This window comes from Octopus bimaculoides, chromosome 2 (assembly GCF_046866305.1).
Source record: "Octopus bimaculoides isolate indiv1 chromosome 2, ASM4686630v1, whole genome shotgun sequence".
Taxonomy (NCBI): domain Eukaryota; kingdom Metazoa; phylum Mollusca; class Cephalopoda; order Octopoda; family Octopodidae; genus Octopus; species Octopus bimaculoides.
Window position 1 is genome coordinate 100,914,869 of NC_142929.1, and position 10,082 is coordinate 100,924,950.

The 10,082-nt window shown below is 35.0% G+C and overlaps 1 protein-coding gene across 2 annotated transcripts; it reads right to left on the minus strand.

The window, feature by feature from the left end:
* Positions 1 to 3,293: 3,293 nt before the first annotated feature.
* LOC128251591 (uncharacterized) lies at positions 3,294 to 7,778 on the minus strand. Of its 2 annotated transcripts, none has more exons than XM_089347292.1 (2): positions 7,478 to 7,778; positions 3,294 to 5,727 (listed from the first exon to the last, which is right to left on the minus strand). In XM_089347292.1, the coding sequence occupies exon 2, from the start codon at positions 5,712 to 5,714 to the stop codon at positions 3,381 to 3,383; it is 2,334 nt and encodes a 777-aa protein (XP_089203418.1). In that variant the 5' UTR covers positions 5,715 to 5,727; positions 7,478 to 7,778; the 3' UTR covers positions 3,294 to 3,380. The 2 variants fall into 2 exon arrangements, with proteins under 2 accessions (XP_089203418.1, XP_052834479.2); XM_052978519.2 differs by having other exon boundaries at positions 7,485 to 7,777.
* Positions 7,779 to 10,082: the final 2,304 nt, after the last annotated feature.

Genomic DNA, 10,082 nt, shown 5'->3' on the forward strand with positions numbered 1-10,082 from the left:
GATCTAAGAGAAGATTTTCCGGCTACATATATACATATTGGTTTCAAATTTTGGCACAAGAACAGCAATTTCAAAATAGGGGTAAGTCGATTATATCGACTCTAATTGAAGACTGGTATTTATTTTATCGACCCCAGAAGGATGAAAGGTAAAGATGACTGCGGTGGAATTTGAACTCAGAACGTAAAGACTGATGAAATGCCGCTAAGCATTTTGCTCGGCGTGCTAATGATTCAGACTGCTCGCCGCCTTATATATTAACGCATAGTTATAATTAGCTGTGTTTTACATCGAAGTTAATCTAAAAGCTAATTTTAACCGTTTCTGTAATATGACTTTCGATTGTGGATACAATAACGGTTGCCTGCCTCGGACTAGGAACTAATTTGTTTATAATTGGCTTCAATAAATGCAGATGAATACCAGCTGGATAAACTTAAATTTCTTCCGTCCTGAGTTCAAATTCAACAGAGGTCGACTATACCTTTCATCCTTTAGAGGTCAAATTAAGTACCAGTGAAACACTGGAATCAATGAAATCGACTAGTCCCTTCCCCCAAAATTTTAGGCATTGTGCCTTTAGTAGAAATGTTTTGAAGGTGGCGAGCTGGCAGAGTCGTTAGCACGCCAGACGAAATACTTAACGGTAATTCACCCGTCGTTACGTTCTGTGTTCAAATTCCGCCGAGGTCGACTTCGTCTTTCATCCTTTCGGGGTCAATGTAATCCCTCTCCTAATTTTCAGGCTTTGTGCCTATAGTAGAAAAGGATTGGAGGAGGAAGCTAGTCGATTATATTGATCCCAGTGCTCAACTGGTATTTATTTCATCGACCTCGAAAGGACGAAAGGCAAAGTCGACCTTAGCGAAATTTGAACTCAGAACGTAAGGACGGAGAAATGCTGCTAAACATTTTTCCCAGCATGCCAACGATTCTGCCAGCTTAATAATAATAGTGTCTGCACTTTGTGACATAAATGTAATAGTAAACACAGTTTGTTTTTCCAACGTGAAGTAAAAAAAAAAAAAAATATCTAGCAAGCTTGACTTGAACCATGCGGATCAGCAAGTTGGTTATTTCCCATTTATACTTATGTAACTCCTGGCTAACAATTTGGTGCATATAACGCCACCAACATCCTCCAGTGTAAACATGGTTAACGGAGGTTCCTTCTGGTAAAGTGCATGGTGGTGTCATTTTAGTTTCGAAGACTGACTACACTAGTTACCTTATATTAGGAAATAATTGTCCTTGTACAGGACTTAAGTTTGAAAAAAGAAACAAAAACCTAAATTTTAGTTTCCTCCTATCTTGGATTTTAAATTAACAAAGAAGGCATAGCTTACTTTTCAGAGAAAATTGCTGCAATGCCCTACTCCAATGGACGTCGTGTTGGAATCTTATGGACTTTGAATTATTTATTAACATCTATTGAGCCACTACATTCATTAAAAGATAAAACCTGGGTGGGTGGTGCAAACAAGTTTCCAAGACCCCCCCCCCCCCCACTAGTCAAAAAAAATCTGCACCTTTGTAACATTCCCAAACTGTTTCTGGTGAACACATATGCTTCTCGTTCTTCTGAAGAACAGTAACAGCTCATAAAAACTGGTAATGAAAGTAAAAAGAAAACTAGTGCTACATTTCACGCACGTTAAAGTTTTCGCTGCCGAGAAAAATTACCCCCACCCTAAGAAAAGGAATCGCACATGCGTTTGCGGGAAAAGAGTGCGGAAAAAAAAAACGTTTGTAAGGTTATTTGCTTTTATTGCATACCAATCACCCCTTAGTACTGTTTGCAACAGTCGCTTTCTTCTTTTGCTGCTGCCAGAGCAGCACTTTAAACGTCGTTTCTAGCTGTCTGTACTTACAAACTAGAATACTATATTCGATAAGCCAGCTTTAATGTTGTGTTAGTCATCTTCCTTTAAAGGCACGAGCGGAGGAGTTCAAGAGAGTGTGTGTGCGCGCGTGTACTCTAATTCATTTAGTTGAGGTCATTATGACTGTGGTCCAAATTTAGAAACTTGAAAATATTCCATTATGAGTAGAATATACAAATTGACTATAGACAGCAGAGAGAAAAAAATTAATGCTATTCCAGAATTAAAGGTTGTACTTTAATAAGCGAGAATAATTGAATTGTGAAGTTGGCGCACGACACTGTAGAAAAGTCAGGTTGCCCTCCCTCCAAAATTGATAGCGTGTTAAAGTTTAACAATTTCGTTAGATCAAATACTATACTTTAAAAAACCACCACTTGAAGCTTTATATAGCCGTTGAACCCAGAAACTGATATACAAGATTTGCGAACTACGCATTTAGAGTTGATACGGTTCTTAAAGAATTCTCCCGTTTGTGACTGAGAACCTCCAGTTCATGAATTAGAGTACATATAGTTGTTGCTGACCCATTCACGGAGGATACGTTCTTAATTCTTGTTGACGGGTAATTAAAAAATTAACTGTAGTGTATCTAATGAATTTATCAACTGCTCCAGTCACAGCTGAACGAATCTGTTATACATGAACTGCATGTGATATTAAATAAAAAAAAAAAAACTTCAATTTTCATCAATGAAGAATAGATTGATTATGAACTCCAATGGAATTAAGAATCTTCCTATGATCCACCATCAGACGGTCATCCTGAGAAAATTACCCAAGTATTTAGGGGCAATAAAGATAAAAGCAGGCATTCGAAAATGAAATCGACAAGTTTTCTACAAAATTACGCTTCTTTAAGCAACAATAGCTTCTGAATTGTTCAAGGAAGTCACTACTAAAACTAAATAGGCAGTGTGTGCAAAGGGTCAATATACTGGACGAAGGAGGAAAATATTACATCCACTGAGTAATTTAAAAAATGGGTAGGATGCTACGCAGTATTGCTTTCTCTCTCGTATCTAACACCAGCCTGGAGTTCGCAACCCTACTCACGTCACACATCATCCAGTTTAGGCAACTATATATGTGGAAGCTACTAAGTAATGATTGAGGGTCTTGTGTTGGTAAGTAACAGTGTGAAGTGGTAAGGTCAAAAGTTAATCATAAATAGTCGCCATTATAATATAGCACTCGAATAGGCAAAGGATATAAAAGGATATGATAGCAGCCTATGTTGGATAGTCTAATTAAATCAGTCAATATTTGGGATAAATACATAACAAGAATGACTTGTATGTGTAAAATTTAATGATCATAGTATTACTGAAGTTTGAATTAGAAACTTGTTGACTAGCTTCAATAAATTATTCATAAAATTTCTAGTTAAAAATGGACACTAAATCGATGTAGATTTAAACATTTTTATTATGTATTGATATATAAAAAAAATCTTTGCTAATTGTCAGAACAGTTGTAAACTGCGTCGTTTTTATATCATTCGACAAATCCACACCAATCGTTCAATTGCCAGTCCTTAAAGTGATATGACAACAGATCAACTTCTTTGGCAACATTATCTTGTGTCATATTTAAGGGCCGGTGGATATCGATAGAAAATAGAAACAATTTCCTGATTGCTGGAAGTGGTATAGGACTGAGAATATTTACTTGTAAATGGAAGACATCATAGACAGCAATCTGAAAGATGTGGGGAGCTCTATGCATGCCTATCAACACGAAATTCTTAGAAAATAAAATAGTTGTAGAAAAACACACTTTGCCTAGTTTCTTCATTGGTAAATCACAAAACGGAGGTAGTGGTATGCCGAGTGCCACTCCACTCCAAGAATTTTTGCCTTTTAAATCCAGCACCAATCCATTTATGTAGTACGGTTTGCGAAAGTAGTAAGAATATTGAAAGTTCTCGTGAAGCTTTGCAATAGAATCTAAAACAAAAAGAATACGATCTCCTAGAATTAATATCGGAACCTGATCGAGATACGTGGGCTCACTAAAACGCACTCCAACCTCTTCATGTACTAAAGTCTCCATATTAATTTTAAATACATAAAATATTTCATTTGGTTTCATAATAACTTTTGTTTCAGTTTCATTGCGACCACAAGTTACAAAGTCAAGTTTCGTAGAGAATCCAAACGGATTTTCAGCCGCAGCACTTTCACTCTTACGAATATCAGACCTTTTCGTTCTATTGTATAATGCCGTCACTGTCGCCATAAGAAAAACATTCAAGTTTGAGGAGGTTTTGACACTTAATGATACGGATATGACATCACCTACAGGTTTGTTTGGATACACGGAAGTTATATAAATCCAAACACTTTCGGTAGTATCCCATCTATTCAAAGCAAAACTTAATTTGTCATTGTTTCGACTAGTTACAGCACACACTGAATATAGTAGCCCTGAATACGTGAAAAAAGCAGGTTGGACATTACCCAAACATGGAATATCGTCAGTGTTGCGATCAGTCAACGGACAAGGTGCAGGCAAAATCATCCAGCTAAACATTTCTAGATTATATAATATTATTACATTGCCTTCGCGTTTGCATGCAAGGAAATTACCAACGAAACCAATGGGATCCTGAATAGATAAAGGGAAATATGTGTTGTGCCATGTATGGCTATAAGAACAGTATAGTGAAACTGTATGGTGATTCGATTCTTGTACAAGAAAACTCCAGTTTGGAGCAAAATTTTCATAAGAATCAAATTGGCGCAGAATAATTTCAGATTTAACTTTAAGACGATTTCCATCTATTGTTGTATACGGAGGGGCTTGGAGACATTGACACCCACTTGTACCATCTGACTTGATCAAGTGTATCTTTGACTCGAGTCCGGCTCGATGTTGAGTATTACAATTTCTAAATATTCTATGAACACGAGCAGAAACCTGAAGCAAATTTCTGTCACTACATGCTGCATTGTCTATGTTATCAAACTGAGCAAAACTATTATTGGTATATATAATTTGTTTTTGGCCATTGTCAGAGGTTATAAATACATGTTGCTGCAATAATGGGAGGAGTTCTGTAATAATTTCTTCTAAACTTTCATAAGAATTCATAAATAAAATAACGTTCTCATATTCTCGTCGAAGAAGTGGAGTTTCTTGTAAAAATATTTCTAATAAATGTTTTGCCTCTAAAAGGCGTCTAAGTGGATTGTAAGAAAGCCATAGAATGATAAGTTTTATTGCATGTACCGTGTTAAGATTAATCGTTATCTCTTCGTTTCCGAGAACAGACTTTAAAAATTCTGCAGATAATTCTTTTATGCTGTCATTCTGTAAAACCATACTACAGAGCGTTTCACAACAAAAAACTAAGCATACAGTCGCAAGTTGATGTAAGTTGTGACGCCAAGCCAGTTCCCAGATTTGAAATCCATTTACTGGTCGGAGCCCCGCCATCAGAAATTGAGCACAATGAGCTTTCAAAGGATTTAGATCGATCTGATCAAGAACTTTTAGCAGCTGGTAAACAATCTTATATGACAGAGTTACCTCGCCCTTGTATATATACCTGAGAATCAGGCACAATATGTTCGAATCTTCAATAAGTGGTGTTAAATCCAAAGAGTCAATGGTTTCCTTTTCAAATTGGCTTTTGAAATAATCACTTGCAGACGCCAAAATAATACGGTGAGCCGGGATGACAGTAAAACCAACCTTCAAGTCGACATCACAGAGGAAGCCATCAACGTATAAGGTACTTAGATACGCATCAAATGGTCGACCATATTCCGAGTCTTTAAAGTATCTTTTAATCGTAGAACCGGTGGCGATTTCGGTACACTGCATATTTAAAATAAACCTGTCAACAAAGAACAATGTCATTAAAAGAAAATCAGAGCTAAAATGAGAAATTGTTGGCGTTGTAATGAATATATTTGTATTATACGGATCAAAGAAACGAGTTATTAAACATTTCTACATTATTCGAACAGGAAGCTTTCGATTTGGAATACGTCATAAAAATGATAAAAATTGAACACGCAAAATTGAGCGCGCAGAAAAGCTAGCTTCCAAATCCTGTTTCCTGATTTAGTAGGAACCAACTTTAAATATTTGTACCATTTTCCTAAAATTTTTCTGAAATTAATGAATTACAAAATGGGATTTAGCGTGAAAAATTACATCAATATACCAAATTTTCACATAGTTTCAAAAGCTGACAGCTACTGAATAAGTCTGTAATTTCAAAATATTGGCAATCCATTGTTTTTAGTCTCAGAGTTGCCATCAATGTTCGACAATTTCCGTAAAGTCTTTATTTACTTTCATGTCCTGTTGAACCTTACATTCGCTTTGATGTGGGCGAAAAACGAAACATGGCCCTTTTTTTTTTTTTTTTTTGTATGCATGTACGTGTATGCGAAAGATAATGGGTGTGCGTGTGTGTAGTCTTTCTCTGTGTGAATGAATATGTGCGCGCGTGGTGTCGTGGGTCTCAATTTTTCACGTTTTCCTTCACACACACACTCACACGTTATCTTTCATATTCACGTTCAACAAAACATGAAAATAAAATCAAAAGCTTTTCGGAAATTGCCGAACAATGATAGCAAGTCTAAGGCCGGAAAAAAAAAAAAAACCAATGGATTGCCCAAATATTCCAATAAGAAAATGACATTAAATTCTGCTAACGAATAAAATTTTAATCACAAAATCGAATTTCAACTAACTATACTTCATACGCATTTATGTTAAAATGGACCAGTGTAGCAACAATAATTATGTAGTCGGCAAAACTGTGAAACACGATTCATATTACAAAACTATTTTTCTCTATATCTACTCTGATAGTGTTGAAGATTCAAATATATAGGCATAAGATGGGCCTTTACACCAGTCATATGAATACGAATATTTGTCGAAATCAATACAAATTCTAGAAGTTCAGCTCTATCCGTGATACTGACGCTTCGGAAATAAAAATTTTATAACAAAGCCGTTTTAGTAGAGCAGAGAGAAAAAATAAATTGTCGTTGAACCATGTTACTATTAATTTATGAACATACGGTGGTGCACCAGCATGACCGCAGCCACTTGGCTGAAACACATAAATAAATATATTTAAAAAAATAATAAAAATTTTTAAAAAGCATAACGGGTTTTTAAGAACAAGATCTATCAACATACACAGCCCAATGATATAATTATTACAAGAACTTTCCAATTATTTTCCTTAACAAAATACAATATTAAGGCGTCGAGCTGGCAGAAACGTTGGTACGCCGGGCGAAATGCTTAGTGGTATTTCGTCAGTTTTTACGTTCCGATTTCAAATTCCGCCGAGGTCGACTTTGCTTTTTATTCTTTCGGGGTCGGTTAATTAAGTACCAGTTGCGTACTGGAGTCGATCTAATCGCCTGGACCCCTCCCCAAAAATTTCGAGCCTTGGGCTTAGAGTAGAAAATAATAAAATACTATATTGACTACATTACATATAGGACGACCTACAATTACAAAATGGCAAATACTATTATACGTGAATATTTCTATTTTAAATTGTATCCGACAAAAAGTAATGTACAAAAGATTTAAAGAATATATATTTATACCGATTACCTTCACTTGCAGTTATTCGTGATCCACCAGTGGCAGTAAAAACTTTTTAATAAACTTCTACAAATAAGAAAGTGAGTTAATTTAAATATTGCACACGTTAAATAGTTTCTGTTGGATTTAAATATGCAACACTATATTTCTTTTAAAAAAATATGGTTAAAGGTTCGTTTTTTAGTTATTCATTTATTTGTTATTTTATTGTGATATTATAAATGTAATACATAACTTTGTGTGTGTATCAGGCATGTGCCGTCAGTAATTACTCAGAGCAGGCAGTTTGCGACCTTTATGTAGTAAAACACAAACGCGCGACTGAGATGAAGGCAAATATATTTCTGCCTTTATAGTACGTAAAGAAAAAGTGTTGTAGAAATGTACGCAGCACGTGTACTATACCAGTACTATGCGTAGCTTAAATACTGAAATTAAAAAGAAGGGGCAAACTATCCCTACCAAATCGACAAAAAAATAAAATATTTTGCATTTTATGCATAGCAATCAGAGTAACCTTCATAATTTTATTGAATTAGGTGCATATTTTGCCATGAGAGGAAAATGTTGCTATCGATTTATTCAAGGTAGGCACTGCCCATCTTGCCTATCTAGGTGGCACTTCCCTGATATATATATATATATATATATATATATATATATATATATATATATATGTATATAAGTTCAAAAAACACAAAAAACAATAACAAAAAAACAACAAAGTGAGGACGTGATACGGATAGTGTTATTGGACGCTCGGGAAAAGAAGGATATATATATATATATATATATATATATATATATATATATATATATATATATATATATATATATCCCTAAAATAAACTTTCTTCTCTACTATCGATGACTTAAGTACTGTCATGAATTAGTCGCAATGCAATCAACTATAATCGTCCTCTATTCCTGTAAAAAGATTAGGTTATATAAATTGACGTAAAGGTTGGTACTCCGTCGGTTACTACGTTGAGTGTTCCAGCTGATCCGATTCATGGAACAGCCTGCTCGGGAAATTAACGTGCAAGTGACTGAGCACTCCACAAACATGCGTACCTCTAATGTAGTTCTTAGGAGATTCAGTGTGACACAGAATGTGACAAGGCTGGCTCTTTGAAATACAGGTACTACTCATTTTTGCTAGCGGGGTGGACTGGAGCAACACGAAAGAAAATATTTTGCTCAAGGACAGAACGCGCCGCAGAATATCGAACTCATGAGCTGAATACCCGTAGCCACTAGGCGACGCATGACTGAGTCATGCGAATTGATTTCAATTTTCGATAGCATATTTTAAAGATTCTTTATCGACTCGGAGGTAAAAATCTATCCACAGTTGGAGTTTGATTTATATAGTACGATAATGAGATATAGCGTAGATTGTTTACTTTTTTGAGTTCTTTTACTCTCTACAGCAGCCTTTCTCAAAGTCTTTCTCAAACAGTATTTCCCAAGGGTTTTCTAAGTGCATGCATATATATGATTGGTCACTCTATTTTATCATATACTAGCGCTTACATGCTAGCTTAAAGATAATGCTTCTGACTGTGATATTAATTTTTATATATATAGATTATTTAGAGCAACATTTTTTTCCCAAAATTTATAACTTTAAATCATAAATTTTGAAAACTTTGTGCGAAATTGTTAATCTTTTTCTCTTAGCGCGTTGAAGTTGAATATAATCAACAGAAAACGGTTATTTCTCTGCATTATTATCTAGTACTCGTGATTCTCAGCTACTTTTTCCCATCTGTTTAGTTGGATAATGAAGGAGGCCATGATCTTCTTGATGGAACCTCGAAGATGTTCCTTAAACGCACTGCTTAGGTCATGATTTCCATTTACTTCATGGTATAGGCTTTATGGGTTGATTGCATTAAAGACATACAGAGTATTCAGTATTTGTATCTCCACTATCTCATCATCTATTCCTGTCTTCTTTATATCTCCTTCGACTGCATCCTCTTAGTGATGGCTTCCTCTAGTTCTCCCATGAATGACTCAGAATCAAAGCATAATAATTCTCTTCTCATATCATTCAAATATTAACTATTTTTCAAAAACTTTATTGAATAGTTTTATAGAGACCAGACCAGCATTTATCTCTTGGAATTCTGATGTTTACTTTTATCAGTTTATATGTGCTCTAAATGTCGGCTACATCGATTTAAGTTTTATAATAATACGGCCTACCAAAGCTGTATATATGTATGTATATATCTATATATGTATATATACATATATGTATGTATGTACGTACGTATGTATGTGTGTGTGTAAGTGCATGTATGTACATGCTTGTATCTATCTATCTATCTATCTATCTTATATTACATTATATATTTACGTATCGCATCATGGAGCAGAGTCTATGAAAACAGAATATTCTGTGTTACCATTAATATTGCATATTCCTTTCTCGTCTCAGTCGCTTTCGGCTGGATGTGTCCTTTATTATTAGATATTTAAAAACTCTCAGGACCCAATCGAATTTGTATATTCACTGAGCTTTCTGTTGATTTGTTGAATTTAGAAAAGAATTATCTTAAATACGAAACATTACCGTTTCTAAACAAATATACACTT

What these genes read in the sequence shown, in the direction of transcription:
- LOC128251591 (XM_089347292.1), bottom strand. Translation starts at nt 5,714, where the DNA reads ATGCAGTGTACCGAAATCGCCACCGGTTCTACGATTAAAAGATACTTT.